The sequence below is a fragment of the Theropithecus gelada genome, chromosome 16 (assembly GCF_003255815.1).
Source record: "Theropithecus gelada isolate Dixy chromosome 16, Tgel_1.0, whole genome shotgun sequence".
Classification (NCBI taxonomy): domain Eukaryota; kingdom Metazoa; phylum Chordata; class Mammalia; order Primates; family Cercopithecidae; genus Theropithecus; species Theropithecus gelada.
The window spans coordinates 55,663,947-55,679,253 of record NC_037684.1 but is presented as its reverse complement, the minus strand read 5'-3'; the positions used below and the strand labels follow the sequence as shown (position 1 = coordinate 55,679,253).

Below are 15,307 nucleotides of genomic sequence, written 5' to 3'. Positions count from 1 at the left end.
CTAGGAGCCGCTGTAGCCCCTGAGAGCAGAGATTCCACTGCACTGCTGACCCCATGGAACACAGAGCGGACAGACTTGGGACACTCAGGGCGGAGGGGAGGCAGATGCAGCCACTGCCAGGCGGGAGGAGCTTGGCATGAAGCCAGGTGCATGCAACTGGCCCTCGGGGGCCTTCAGGACCCAGCTGCTGAGGTCTGGCTCACGGTGCAGCTCTTTGCTGAGTCAGGGCTGACTCAGGACACAGGCAGGTGGCAGAGGTAGCACCTGGGCGGGCAGGTGAGGTGGATGCAGCACCCTCGGGGCTCTGGGGATCTGTGACCTTTGGCTGTGTGCCCAAGAGTTCCCCCCTTAACACAGTGGCAGGGCAGTCCCTGGAAGCGTTTATGAAACAGACTCAGATGGCCTCGGGCTCTAGGTGAGGGCAGGACCCCCCAGAGCAGCCTGGGGAGAACAGCAGGGCACCCCTCCCGGACACAGTCGGCGGGGTAGTGCGGAGAGCAGTGGGAGAGCCCCCAGCAGCCCCGACCCTCCCTGCTGTCCATCTGCATGGCTCCAAGGTGGGCGTGCTGAGCTGGCATCGTGGAGCGTGGGGTGAGGGGAGCCGGACCCAGGCCCAACTGCGGTCTCCTTGTGTGAATCTCACCTCCATGCGGGGGTCTCCAGGTGGCCTGGGTCTCCCACTGCATTGGGGATGGGGGTTCTGTGGTCGGCTACCAGTCCCCAAAGATGTCATGTTCTCATCCCAGAACCTGACATGGCAAAGGGACTGTGCAGATGGGATGAAGTCTCGGGTGCTGAGCTGGGGCGTGTGTCCTGGGTCACCCAGGGGGGCCCTTGATGCCATCACAGGGTCTCCAGGAGAGGGAGGGAGGAGGGGGAGTCAGGGAGACAAGGAAAGCAGCTGGGGGGCAGTGGTGGGGAGGTGGCAGAGGGGCCGTGAGCCGAGGGATGCGGATGCCTCTGGGCGCTGGAGATGGAGAGGGACAGATTCCGCCTGGAGCCTCCAGAAGGGACCACCCTGGCCCACCCCTTGATTTTAGCCCAGAGAGACCCCATTGGGCTTCTAGCTAATCCAGAACGCTAGATGCATGATGGGAGACGGGGCCCTAGCCTGTCTCCAAGCCCATCTGAGCAGCCCTGAGGGGTCACAGCAGGAAAGCGGGTGTTAGTGAGAGGCCACAAAAGGTCTCGGGGTGGGTTCCCTCCCCTCGAACCCAGGCCCGGCAGGGTGGGATGGGGTGTCCGACAGAAGGGACGGGACTCATCCTGAGCACAGTAGCTGCCTGGAGTGGGGAACCCAGACCTCGGGACACGGCACCCCCACCCTGCGCCAACGTGGGACCATGCCCGAGCCTCAGCAGCACCTTGGGGTTGGTGACGTGCCCACCTGCAGGGACAGTGTCCCCACACCTGCACTCCGCGGCTGGCAGGGGTTTCCGTGTGGAGGCAGGACCACGGTGAGAGTGTGGGAATGACCGGGCGGCTGCCTGTGGCTGTGCAGGGCCCAGAGATGACTAGAGGGAGGCTCAGAGGGGGCTGGGACACTTGGGGCAATGGGATGAGAAGGCCGGAGCCCATCTGCAAGCCCGGTCCTCAGCAGGCCCAGACTCCAGCCTCTGGGAGGACCCCTGGTAATATGGGGTTCCCGGGGTTGGTGACGTGTCCTGCTGTGACACTTTCTGGCGGTTTGTTTGTTTGGAGAAACGCACATCTACAAAACTACAGACATCTATAAATAGCTCGTCTGAAGGTCGCTTTACACAGCTCCCTCATGGGAGTTCCCTGCAGGTCACCTGCACGCTGGTGTGTGGGGTGCACTGGGAGCTGGGAGAGGCAGGGCTGGAGTCACCGCCCTACCTAGGGACTTTTCCCAGCAGAGGTGCAGGGACCCGAGCGGCAGGGCAGCCTGGCCAGGAACCCTTGCCCCAGCCTCCTTCAGAGGCGGTGTTCTCTTGGCTGAAGGGAAAGTCCTGCCAGGGCTCCTGCTGGGCCTTGCCCGCTGCCCTACCTGGAACAGACCCAGGCCGCCTCCCCTCATTTTCCCTTCCCTGGTGCCTTTCAAAGTCCAGCAGGCATGTCAGCAGGTTCAGGCAAAAGCACGTCACCTGGTCCAGGTGAGGGCCTGACCTTTGACCAGCACGGGCATCGGCCCAGACCCCACCAGAGGGACTGATAGAGTTAGGGTTAGGGCACTTTCCTGTGCAAAGCTGAGCTAGCTCCTGCGTGGGGGCAGGTGGGGCTTTGTGGAGCGTCCACACAGGGACCCTCATCCCCCAGCTGCTCTCAGGGGACCCAGATCCACATGTATCCAGCACCCACTGTATGCAGGGCCTGAGTGGGGCCCCGTGGGAAGCATAGAAGCTGGGACCTCGCTGGGGCCCTTGAGAGGCTCATCCCTGCCTCTCTGACCCCGCCCCGGCACTGTGTGTGTGTGCACTGCAGCCGCCTCTGCCTGGCGGGAGAGGAGACACACAGCTGGGGGCTCCCAGCCTTTGCAGGCCCAAAAGGCAAGATAGCAAAAGGAGGCTCGCCTGCTGGAAGCTGCCCAGCAGCCTGCCTTGCCAGTGAGAGCAGCAGAGGTAAAGCTGACTTGTGTGTTAGGAACGCACAGAGGTGTAAACGATGGATTCGAAAGGAACACAACTGAGGGTTGCCCCGGGAGGGGGTCCGGTGGCTGGGCGGGGGGTGGGGGGCCAGTGGACAGGCAGGGGGACCGGTAGATGGGCTGGGGGGGTGCTGACTACAGGCTGTGGTCAGCGCTGGGCTTGGCTGGGGGAGGCGGACGGTGGGTGCTGGTCATGTGAGGGTCTCTGTGAGTGACTGGACGTCTGGACGACATCACAGAGGAGGCAGACACCCGAGGATTGTAATGACGAAGCTCTGTGCCCTGGGCGTGCAGCCATATCACACACGTGCTCCAAAGTAGACGGAGAATCGGTTTCGTGCTTCGCGTTGGTGAGGGGCTGGGGCGGGACGCTGGTCTTCGTACAGTGTCAGGTAGACATGGCTACCAAAGCTTCCACCTGTCCTGACCCATTTCTACGGGAAACACCCTCAGGCAGTCATGAGTCATTTATTGTAAAACAAAAGGGCCGACCCACAAGTCAGATGTCCCGCCGTGCTTCGGGCGACTCTGTCTCCTGCCCCCATGTGTGTTCTTTGTTTCGCGCAGCCAGCATCGCACACCCTCTACAGTCACGGGGAAGGGAAGGAGGGTGGAGGCTCTGGCATCCCAGGCACAGCCGCTCAGGAAAGAGCGTGGGGACCCCCAGCCTCCCAGCCCCCGCCAGGCGACAGCCGCTCCCACTGTCCCCTTTGGCAGCCACAGGGGCTCTGACCCACGGGCTTTCCTTCCTCCAGGAAGTGTCCCGAGAGCCAGTGACAAGGACCAGGGGCCCCTGAGGCTGCCGAAGTCCCGCCAGCCATGCAGACCTGGCCCCTGGTGTTCCCCGGCCCCGTTTCCTGGCCCTTTGGGGCCCTCCTGCTCCTGGCTGCCTCCTTGAGTGCTCAGAATGAAGGTAGGTCTCAGGGTCCTGCCTCTCTGCTGGGGAAAGGGGAGCCCGGTGGGGGCGTGGCAGGGGTGGGAGGGGTGGACTGAGGTTGGGTCCAGACGCCACCAGGCCCCCAATAATGACTGACTCTGCAGACCCAAGGCCCGACCATGCGGAGCTGGTCCAGGTGGTGGTGAGCCGGCCGTGTCCCGCCGTGGATGGAGGGCAGTGGTGGGCCGGCCGTGTCCCGCCGTGGATGGAGGCAGTGGTGGGCCGGCTGTGTCTTGCCATGGATGACGGGCAGCGGTGGCCGCTGTGGTACCTGGTGGTCACTGTCAGAGCAATTGTGAGGAAGGACCAAGATCACGACCAGTTTCTAAGCGAGAGGGTCTGGGTCAGTTACGACCTGTGCTGTGGCCGGGAAACGGACAGCAGCCCTGGCCTGGGGGTTCCTTAGGCGTATCTCAGGCCTGCCAGGAGTGGATCGGCATTTGGACAAGGTCCCCCAGTGAGATCCTCCCCAGCTCTCTAGACTCCCAGCCTGTGCAGCAAAGTCACCTGAGGGGCTTTTCTTTTCTTTTTTTTGAGACAGGGTCTACCTCTATCGCCCAGGCTGGACACCCAGGCTGGACACCCAGGCTGGACACCCAGGCTGGACACCCAGGCTGGGGTGCGGTGGTGCAGTCATGGCTCATTGCAGCCTTGACCTCCTGGGCTCAGGTGATCCTCCCACCTCAGCCTCCCGAGTAGCTGGGACCACAGATATGCACACCATACCTGGCTAAACTGTGTATTTTTTGTAGAGACAGGGTTTTGCCATGTTGCTCAGGCTGGTCTCAAACTCCTGAGCTCAAGTGATCCTCCCACTCGGCCTCCCAAAATGCTAGGATTACAGGCGTGAGCCACTGAGCCACCCGAGGGGCTTTTAAAAGGTGTCAGAGCTCAGCCACATCCCAAACCACATCCCAAAGCAGTTCAGTCAGAATCCTAAGAACAAACAAAAAACAAAACAAAACCGAAACGGAAGAATCCCAGGTGGAGGAACCCAGGTTTCGGGAGATTCTGGCCCCGCCCCCCAAGAGTGGCTCCAAAGTGCAACTGGCTGGGGCCCCCCCGACAGCCGCACACTGCTCTCTGGACAGTGTGAATTTGTGCAATGGCCTGTAGAGGCCCTGCGGTCCCTGAACACTCAGAGCGCCCAGACAGGCAGCCAGCCTGCTCGTCCGAGGAAACTCAGTCCAGCCTGAAGGCCAGGTGCCCCTGAAGCCCACCCCCTCCCATGGGCACCAAGGCCCCTGGCACTTGCCAGCATGTGGCACCTGCCATGTGGTTTTGTATTTGGTGAAATGTGGCCAAATGGTGGCTCCACCCAGCATGCTGTGTGCTCCCCAAGAGCTCACCCTGCCGTCGGTCCGTCCGTCCGTGTCCAGTCATAGGGGCGCTGACGCAGCAGGGACAGTGGCAGCACCAAGACCCCACGCTGGTGCTGTGCTCGGGGCCACACAACCTGAATCTCAGGCATCCCTGAGCTGGCTGCTGGGGCAAAGGCCCTGGCCCTCTGAGGGAAGCAGCTGCACGGGTCGCTATTGGGCAGGGTGCACCCAGGAGGCGGGAGAGAGAGACTGACACACTGGCTTGTTACAAGAGCTTGACCTCCCAGGACCATGGAGCTGTGTGTGGAGCTGGCCCGGCTGCCTGGAGCTGAGCGGGCGCCCGGGAGGGGGATGTTGGGGACGGCACAGGCTGGGTTCCACAAGGACAGACTGCAACCTGCGTCTGCTCTGCTGGCCTCTGAGGCTGGCCTGTGGGTGTCCGCAGAAGTCCTGCCCTTCCTCACACAGCCAAGCACCTGCACCTGGCCTTGGCCTTGGAGAAACTGAGTGGGGAGCTGAGGGCGGTGGAGCTTGGCCACTGCTTCCCATGAAGAGGGTGATTCGGCAGGTCAGCAGCAGCACTCCTGCCACAGCGCAGTCACCCGGCACACCCCTGAGGGTCGGGCTTCGCCCACCCCAGTGGAAATGTACAGGGGAGGGAGTTGATAGGAAATGTCTTCATCCAAGCTGACACACCCCAAGGAACAGACATGGGTATGAGGGCACACACACACACACACACACAAAAACACACACAAACACACATACACACACAAACACACACAAACACACACACACAAACATACACACACACACACACAAACACACATACACACACAAACACACAAACACACACACAAACACACGCACACAAACACATACACAAACACACACAAACACACACACATACACACACACAAACACACACACACACACATATACACACACACAAACACACACACACATACACACAGAAACACACACACACACACACACAAACACACGCACACAAACACACACACACAAACACACACACACACAAACACACACACACACAAACACACACACACACACACACAGCCACCCTTCTTTTTGGCTGCTATTTTATTCTTCCCACACAAGACATATGTGCTGATTGGGTCGGATGGATGTATACATAGTTCATCGTGTCCCTTAGAGCCCCTGTCTCCTGCCCCGGTCCTGGCCCTGGGCACAGCAGCCAGCCAGTGCCCTGAGGCCCAGCCCTGATCCGTGCGTGCCCCTGTCTGGCCCCGCAGGTTGGGACAGCCCCATCTGCACAGAGGGGGTGGTCTCTGTGTCTCGGGGCGAGAACACCGTCATGTCCTGCAACATATCCAACGCCTTCTCCCATGTCATCGTCAAGCTGCGTGCCCAGGGGCAGGAGAGCACCATCTTCAATGAGGTGGCCCCAGGCCACTTCTCCCGGGATGGCTGGCAGCTCCAAGTTCAGGGAGGCGTGGCCCAGCTGGTGATCGAAGGCACCCGGGACTCCCACGCTGGGCTGTACACCTGGCACCTCGTGGGGCGCCAGAGAAATAACAGACAAGTCACGCTGGAGGTTTCAGGTGAGGGAGGCTCGGGGGGGCAAGGGGCAGGGGAGTGAGGGGGGCACAGGGAGGGGAGGGGCCTGGGCAGGGGAGGGCTGAGACTGAGAGGGAAGGAGGAGGAGGAAGAGCAGGCGTAAGCGGGGCTGCCAGGAGACGGGGCGCCGGGGTGGAGAGTCGGGGTGGAGGCCTCTTGACCTCCTGGGACAGTTCTCCCTTCGGGAGGGGCAGGGGACAGGCCGGAGGCTTGGGGGGCACAGACCCACAGAGGCAGCCCGAGCCCCACCAACAACACGGAACACAAAGCCTCTGCTCCTCGAAGGAACCCCACCTGCCTGTCGGGCGAGGGCCGCGCCGTGCAGCCAGGAAGCCCAGGCACCCCCCGCCTCCCTGCCACACCCACCCCGGCTGTGCGGGGAAACTGCACCCCAAATGCCTGTGCTCTGAGAGGCCCTCCGGACCCGCAGCGCCCGGCTTCGAGGCACCTGCCCTCCCTTTACTGGGGTCACCCAGAGGTGCTCAAGATCACCTGCCCACCACCCTTGGTGACCGTGAACAGGCGCCTCCCCGGCCGCCATGGTCCTGCCCCGCATCTCCCACTCCCCTGCTGTCCACCTCAACAAGTGCCTGGACCACACCTGCCCTCGCCCCTCCTGTCTTCAGGGCTGGGACCAGCCCCACCCTTCCCTGTCCCCACCCCTCTCCTCCTGCCCTCAGGGGATGCTGACTGCCCCACTCTCTGCCTCAGCTCCCCCGACACAGGCATGACCACCCCCCACCCATGTCCCCACTCGCCCAGCCCACTGCTCCCTCTGCCTCTTCTGCCCCAACTCAGGGCCCACAGCCGCCACTGCCAGTTATTTATTTGGTTCAACCAGAAAGCAGTGATGGCCAGCAGAGCACCCCCGGGCCGTCTGTGCTGCTCTCCAAGCCCCTCCCACCTGCTCCCTAGGCCCTGAGCAGCCACACCGCTGTGCGGGGCCACAGACCCCTCCAGTCCCCAGACCCACTCCCCACCCCTCCCCTCCCTTTCCTGCAAGTTCAGGAGCCTCCATGGCCCCTCCCAGCCCTCCCACCTTCACCACACCCGGCTCTGACTCGCCCGGGTCACCCAAATTGGGTTCCGCTTTGCTCCCCACCCCTAGGGCATCTGGTGAGCCCTTCCTGGACTCAGGTATGGGGCTTCTCAGATACCTGGCCCTGTGGGGGCCGCATCAGGGCAGACCCCGCACCTGCCCTTGCATCTCTTCCCCAGAGCCCCAAGGCCTGAAGGACAGGGCCAGCGCACGTCCGGGGTAGATGTTTCCCTCGCTGCCCCGAGGCACCCATGCCCTGGGTCTCCTCCCACCTCTGTGGTCCTGCGCCCCCTCTCCTCCGGGCTCCCTCCCACTCCTGTACCTCCTGGGCAAGGGCGGTGCAGTCCTCCGGGGCTCATTCTCACCCCAGGGGGTGTGCAGGAGGAGGAGGTTAGGGGTGGGGGATGCCCAACCCACCTGTCCACCGCTGAACTGCCTCCTTCAGGTGCAGAACCCCAGTCCACCCCCGACGCTGGGTCCTGGCCTGTGCCTGTGGTGGTCACTGCTGTCTTCATCCTCTTGGTTCTTACGGTCATGTTCGCCTGGTACAGGTGCCGCTGTTCCCAGCAACGCCGGGAGGTAGGAGGCCCTGCACCCCAGTGTGTGTGGGTGGGGGGTCTTGGGTGGGGCCGCCCCAGGCTGAGCTCAGCCTTACTGTCCTGCACCTGCCGGGGCTCCAGGAGAGGGTTGGGGGAGCACCGGTCCCAGAGAGCCCGTCCCCGCCAGGGGCCCAGCTGGCTGTGGTCAAGAATACACAGCCAGGTTCCCCAGACCCGCCCTGCCCTCCCTGCAAACCCTCGCTGTCCCCAGGACTCCCTGGAGGGCAGCATGGCAGGGCATGTGGTCTCCGTCAGGGACACAACCTGGAGTTTCCGAGCCAAGGGAACCTCTTGCTTAGGGTGCCGTGCGAAGTGGGTTCGACCTCCAGCAGGCTCAAAACCAAGGTGAGGGCTGGGGGTGTGTGGAAGGGGTGTGTTGTGAGGGCACGGGGTGTACCTGGGGGTGGGAGTGTGCGTGTACATGCAAGCATGCCCATGAGTGTGAGCGCACGCCTGAGGGCAGAGCTGTGGGCACGGGGGTTGCAGCTCACGCAGGCACCTCCTTCCTCCCCCCGCAGATGAAGGTCTTCTTCCTAGAACCCCAGTCCTCAGAGTGGGAGTACAGCAGGGCCTGAGCAGAGCCTCCCCTGGCCTGTGGACCCCAGACCCCAAGCCTACTCCGAGGCCGTCAGCACTGGCGGTCAAACCCTCAGCACTTGGAGCCCTGGAGCTGCTGTCCCCCCAACCCTTGTTTCCAGATGCCATAGACCCATAACCACCTATAAGGCAGAGAGGACACCGGCGAGCCAGCCCTGAGTGCCGACCTTGGGTGGCAGGGCCTGGGTCTCTAGTCCCACCCGGAGGGCACAGACACCGGCTTGCTTGGGAGGGTCTGGGAGAGCTGGTGGCAGGCTGGGCCTCTGCGTCACCCACTCCAGGGCGGGTGCAGACCCTTCCCCTCCACCCCCCTGGTCTTCCAAGCTCTGTTTCCTCAGTTTCCAAAATGGGAACACCTCACCTCCGCAGCACGCGACCTACCAGGACCCATGCCCCTCCCTCCGCCCTCATCAAACCCAGAGACCCGGGCTCCCTTTCTGCCACCCCAGCCTGAGTCCAGCCTCCATGCCCAAGTGAGGGGGCCGCTGCCAGAACCTCAGACACACTCCAGTTCAGGGCTGTAGGAGGCCTTGGCTGCATATGCCTATGACCAATGGCAGGCTTTGGGGGCCCCTCCGCGGGAGCCCCAGGGGCCAAGGTGGGGTGCGGGGGTTAGAGGCTGGGATGGCTCCTGGCCCCACCGCCAGGGGGCAGCACAGGCCGGGCCGGGAGGAGGCGGTGGCGGCTCAGGCTGGGAGTCAGGCGGACGCTGCCCTCCGGGGCTGGACGTGCACCCTCAGTCTCTTGGCCGCCCGGGAGTCGCTCCCTCGTGCCCACCCCACCTGCCAGGCCTCCTTGGACCCACATCTGTTCCTGCTTTTGTCTTCGTCACTGGGGCAGAGCGCTTTGACGTCTTGATATGTATCGGATGAAAAAAATAACTTTGGGAATCCCCCTTCAGTTCTTTGAAAAGGTTCCATGACTTGAATCTCTGAAATGAAGAAAACAACCGACTCACAAACCTGCAAGTAGCTGGGAAATGCAATTTTTAAAATGAAAAACAAAAATCTGAAAGAAACGTCTTCAGTGGCTTTAAGACCCCAAACGTCCCTAAGGTGTCCTCAAGATGAAGACACGGGGAGCCCCCAGCCAGCTGGAGACCCCGCAGGGACACAGCGTCGCCCGGTGACCGAGACCTCGCGGAGCCGGCCGCCCGGAGGGTCAGGGCCGTAGCCAGGGTCCAGAAGGGGCTCGGTTGTGTCTCAGGTTAAAATAAGGTTCCCGTCCGCGTGCTGGGTTCGGGACTCTGCTGGGTCAGATCATGTCCTCTGGGCACAGCGCCCGGGATCCCCGTGCGGCAGGGACCCCCGTGCACCCGGGACCCCCGTATGGGGATCACAATCAAAGTTTTCTTTCTCTTTTTTCTTTTCTTTTCTTTCTTTCTTTCTTTTTTTTTTTTTTTTTTGGAGATAGGGTCTAGATCCACCGCCTAGGCTAGAGTGCAAGGGCGTGATCACGGCTCAACCTCCTGGGCTCAAGCGATTCTCCAACTCTGGCCTCCCAGAGTGTTGGGATTATAGGCATGAGCCCCTGCGCCCGGCCTCAAGGTCATTTTGAAATCGGTAGTCTGGGTGGGGCACACGGTGGTCACGATGTCCCCTGCACACCCAGGCAGGAAACCCAGGAGGAGACCCTGGGGCTGGAGTCCCTGAGGATTTTCATCTTTTCCTGGTGGCTTATCTCTGTTTCTGTTTTCCCTACTGGGATTTACTGCTGGTCCTCATGCTGCCTTCCCCCTCGGTGTGTGGGGGGTCTGTGTCTCCCTCTGCACCCCCCAACCCTACCCGGCCCCATGCTGTCCTCAGGCACACCGGGCACGTTCTGGCCTCAGGGATTCTGCCCTGCTCATCCCTCTGCCTGGAATGCTGTTCCCCGGGGCCCCAGTTGGTTTCACCCACGACCCCTTCTTGGATTGGCCTTTGAGGGCCACACCCACGCCCGTGTCCTGCTGGCTGTCCACCTGGCCACCCTGAGGTCACCTCCAGGCGGGAGGGCCCCTGGTCCACACTGTCCCCTGCTCCTGGCACAGAGGCTGGCATAAAGACGCTCGGTGAATGTTGGTGACCCAATGCATGCATGGAGCAAAGGCCAGAGGAGGGGCTTCTCTGTAAAGCGCTGTTACCCACCGCCTCACACCACAGCCTCGCGAGGGTGCTCCAGGGCCTCTGGGCAAGATTCTGCCCCCAAATCCTCTGTCTCTTGTTTATGGAGAGCCTGGGGGAGGGAAACCGGCTCCTGCAGGACCCTCAGCCCAGCAGAAAACCTGCACCACCCCACAGCCCCACCAGTGTCTCTGCACCGGCTGCTGTGGCTGGGACCTCTGGGGAAGCAGCTCAGGGCTGCAAGTCCGTGTGTGAGTCATGGGCACATGTCTCTGCACACATGCATGAGTCACGCACACCCGTCTCTGCACACACACGTGTCCACATGCACCCATCTCTGCATACACATGTGGAATCACGCACACCCATCTCTGCGCACGCGTGTCCACACGCTCCCGTCTCTGCACACACACGTCCACACGCACCCGTCTATGCACACTCGTGGAGTCACGTGCACCCGTCTCTGCACACATACGTGTCAACACGCACCCGTCTCTGCACATGCGTGGAATCACGCACACCCATCTCTGCGCACGCGTGTCCACACGCTCCTGTCTCTGCACACACACGTGGAGTCACGCGCACCCATCTCTGCACACACGTGTCCACACGCACCCGTCTCTGCACACGAGTGGGGTCACACGCACCTGTCTCTGCACAGTGTGTCCACACGCTCCCGTCTCTGCACACACGTGTCCACACGCACCCGTCTCTGCACACACGCGTGGAGTCACGTGCACCCATCTCTGCACACGAGTGGAGTCACACACACCTGTCTCTGCACACATGCGTGTCCACAGGCTCCTGCTCATGTGCTGCACCTGCTGGCTTTGGGCACCGACGTCAACGCTTTGTCATTGTGGTGGGAGGCCGTCAGGACAGAGAAGTGCCCGTCCCAGAGGACTCAGTCCCCCTGGGGTTAGAGCCAGGCACAGGTCTCCCTCACCCCCTGAAGCTGGGCACTGTGGCCTGATACACTGCCCCCAGGGAGGTGGGGGAACCTCAGGCCTGGACCACGGCTCAGCCCTCTCGTCCCCAGGACGTGGAACACAGTGCCACGGTTGGCTGGTCGGCTGCAGTGCTGGGCACGGGCACAGGCCCAGCCTCCTTCCCCACGGCCAAACCAGGGGGTGCTAATTCTGGCCTGCCCTGCGCTCCCGTGCACTGTGTGCGTGACTCATGGGTGACTCCGGATTTCTGGGCATAAGTTGGTTTCCAGCAGAAAGTACCCCAGAGGACCAGGCAGGCTGGGGGGCAGCCCTGCCCCTCACCTCCAGACCCTGTCACCCGTCCCCAGCCAGGGGGTCCCTTCTCTGTCCTCTCGTCTGCCCAGCCCCAGGCCTTGACCTCCTCCCTGTGGATTTGCAGGGGCGGGGAGGGACAGGGACACCCTGATCTCAGGGCGGCTCTCGGGGAAGCAGTGCTGGGGAGGGGTAGGTGAGGCTGCCCCTCCCACGGGGCCCACATCACTCCCCTGGTCTGAGGCACCACCTCCAGGAAGCCGTCTCTGAGCTCTGAGCGCCTGCGGTCTCCCGTGTGCTGCTCTCTGTGGGGTCCTGCAGACCCGGAGGGGCTCAGCTGCACTCATCAGGCTGGGAGAGCTGGGTGTGGGGAACATGGCCGGGCCCCCGAGGCTCCTGCTGCTGCCCCTCCTCCTGGCGCTGGCTCGTGGCCTGCCTGGGGCCCTGGCCGCCCAAGGTAAGAGCTTCCCAGACCCTCCATGGCCACAGCTCCGGAGATCTCCCTGCCCCGTGAGCTCAGCGCCCCCAACCTGGGCCACAGCACAGCCCCCAGGAAGCGGGTGGGGTGCCGAGTGGCCTCCAGTGTCTGGGGACTCGTTTAAGAGAAGGAAGAAGGGTGGACCCCGTGGGGGAGTGGCCGGGGCTGTCCAGGCAGGGCTGCTGCTTTGGGAGGAAGAAGCACAGCACCGCTGCTGGTGCCCAGATCTGCTCCACGCCCCGAAAGGCACCGTGTCGGTGGCGACATGTCATCCCTGGGCTGTCCCGGGGCCCCACCGTCCCCACCACTGTCCCCTGCAGGAAGGACATTCTCTGTCCTTCTGGCCCAACTGGTGGTGACAGCCCAGGTCCTCCCTAGAGGTGCAGCAGTCTCCCCACTGCACGATTGCCCCCGTGGGAGGCTCCGTCAACATCACCTGCTCCACCAGCGGGGGCCTGCATGGGATCTACCTGAGGCAGCTCGGGCCACAGCCCCAAGACATCATTTACTACGAGGACAGGGTGGTGCCCACTACGGACAAACGGTTCCAGGGCCGCATTGACTTCTCGGGGTCCCAGGACAACCTGACTATTACCATGCACCACCTGCAGCCGTCGGACACTGGCACCTACACCTGCCAGGCCGTCACGGAGGTCAATGTCTACGGCTCCAGTACCCTGGTCCTGGTGACAGGTAGGGAATGCGCCCATCCCAGACCACCCCCCCCCAACCCAGGCTGCTGGCCAGGCTCTGCTCCCCCAGCCCTTGTCGGGGGACCCTCCCTCCTACACGTGCCTGAACTGTTCCAGCTCCCAGCCCACCGCCCCCAGCAGCCTCCTAGATAGCTGCCCCTCCTCCGCTCCACAGCCTTTCCCTGCCCTGAACCCCAAACCCCGGGGGCTCTAACAGGTTCTCCACTGGGAGAATCCCTTCCTTCCTTCTTCCTTCCCAGAGGAACAGTCCCAAGGATTGCACAGATGCTCGGACGCCCCGCCGACAGGCTCTGCCCTCCCTGTCCCGCCGACAACCTCTGCCCTCCCTGCCCTGCCGACAGCCTCTGCCCTCCCTGCCCTGCCGACAGCCTCTGCCCTCCCTGTGGCCCTGGCAGTGGTCTCCTTCCTCCTCGGGCTGGCCCTGGGGGTGGCCTGTGTGCTGGCGAGGACGCAGGTCAGTGTGAGCCCCCGCTGCCACCTGCACCCCCACAGATGGTTCCCTCTCCTGAGAGCAGTGTGGAGGGCGCCAAAGCCCCAGAGGAAAGCCCCAGTACCCGCTGCCTCCTTTGCAGGCCCTGGAGCTCTCAGGGTGGAAGTGGCCTTGGCAGGGAGGGAGGGAAACCAGCACCAAAGAGACCCGAGGGGGAGGGAGCGGCCCAGGTGCTGGTCCCGCGTGTGCACGTGTGCGCATGTGCAGGTGTGAGTGTGGGGGGGTTCTCTGAGAACTGTGTGTGCTTGTTGGAGTGCGTGGGCGGAGGAGGGAGTGCCCAGGCTCTGGGCCCATGTGTGCACGTGTGCACATGCGCAGGTGTGAGTGTGTGGGGGGGTCTCTGAGGACTGTGTGTGCATGTTGGAGTGTGCGGGCGTGCTGTGTGGTTGTGGGAAGGGAAGGGAAGGGAGCCTCAGACAGACACAGAGTCTAGGCCGTGGCCCCTGCCCTCGGTCCCTGCTGTTTGTCTGGGGCTGGAGTGGGGGCCCCGCTTGGCCTGGGCTGTGGGGGGCAGTCCAAGCCGCTTCCCCTCTCCTTCTTCAGAGGCGCCCTGGAGTCCGACCCAGTCCTGTCCCGGGAAGGCTCTGCTGGGAAGCCCTGGGGCTCAGGAGACCTGGGGGCCGGCCCAGAGGAGTCCCGTGGGGGTCTCATGTTAAACTGAGAAAGCTGACCGGAGTCGGGTGGGGTCTAGGACACCACACTGGCCCCTAGTTGGAAACAGCAGGTTCTGTCTTTCAGATGAAGAAACTGTGCTCGTCGCGGGATAAGAATTCGGCGGCGTGTGTGGTGTACGAGGACATGTCCCGCAGCCGCTGCAACACGCTGTCCTCCCCCAACCAGTACCAGTGACCCAGTGGGCCCGGCCACGCCGCCCCCGTGGTCCCCCCAGCATCTTCCCCACCTCACCGTGCCCCCCACCCCTCCACACCCCCACCCGGCCACAGCCCTTACCCCTCCGCGCCCCCCACCCCGCTGTCCTCCCACGGCTGCAGCAGAGTTTGAAGGGCCCAGCCCTGCCCAGCTCCGAGCAGACACACAGGCAGTGGCCAGGCCCCACGGTGCTTCTCAGTGGACAATGACGCCTCCTCCGGGAAGCCTTCCCTGCCCAGCCCCGCTGTCACGAGGAGGAAGCCTGACTGTCCTTTGGCTGCATCTCCCAACCATGGCCAAGGAGGGCTTCTCTGTGGGATGGGCCTGGGCACACAGCCCTCTCCTGTCAGTGCCGGCCCACCCACCAACAGGCCCCCAACCCCCGGCAGCCCGGCAGAGGACCGGAGACCAGTCCGCCACCCAACAGCCGGACCAGAAATAAAGGCTCCTATGCTTCCTTCTCTGACTTCTGCATTTATTTCTCATCCAGCAGGAGCCAGGGAGGGCAGGTGGCTGAGACTGCAGACCCTCCCCAGGCCTCCGCCTGGGGCTCTGCAGCTGCAGCCTTGAAGGTGGGGAAGGGAGCACTTTCCCACCCCAGCCCTGAAAGGAGCCCTGGGGGCCCCTGACCCTTGAGAAGAAGCAGAAGCACATCCACCAGTCCAGGTGGAGGCCGGACCCAGGCGTCCTTCAGGAGCCTCCCTATCCCCCC

At 63.0% G+C, this 15,307-nt stretch overlaps 2 protein-coding genes across 3 annotated transcripts; both read left to right on the top strand.

The window, feature by feature from the left end:
• The first annotated feature begins 2,198 nt into the window (after nt 1-2,198).
• On the top strand, nt 2,199-9,719 carry SECTM1 (secreted and transmembrane 1). The gene is given in 6 exon segments (XM_025363716.1): nt 2,199-2,579; nt 3,361-3,518; nt 6,142-6,450; nt 7,951-8,084; nt 8,623-8,647; nt 8,650-9,719. Coding segments are annotated over 5 exon segments (732 nt in total). The 5' UTR covers nt 2,199-2,579; nt 3,361-3,424; the 3' UTR covers nt 8,820-9,719.
• Nucleotides 9,720-12,316: 2,597 nt separating this feature from the next.
• CD7 (CD7 molecule) lies at nt 12,317-15,061 on the top strand. Of its 2 annotated transcripts, XM_025362349.1 has the most exons (4): nt 12,317-12,501; nt 12,901-13,215; nt 13,475-13,689; nt 14,464-15,061. In XM_025362349.1, the coding sequence occupies exons 1-4, from the start codon at nt 12,420-12,422 to the stop codon at nt 14,572-14,574; spliced, it is 723 nt and encodes a 240-aa protein (XP_025218134.1). In that variant the 5' UTR covers nt 12,317-12,419; the 3' UTR covers nt 14,575-15,061. The 2 variants fall into 2 exon arrangements, with proteins under 2 accessions (XP_025218134.1, XP_025218133.1); XM_025362348.1 differs by having other exon boundaries at nt 13,475-14,474.
• Nucleotides 15,062-15,307: the final 246 nt, after the last annotated feature.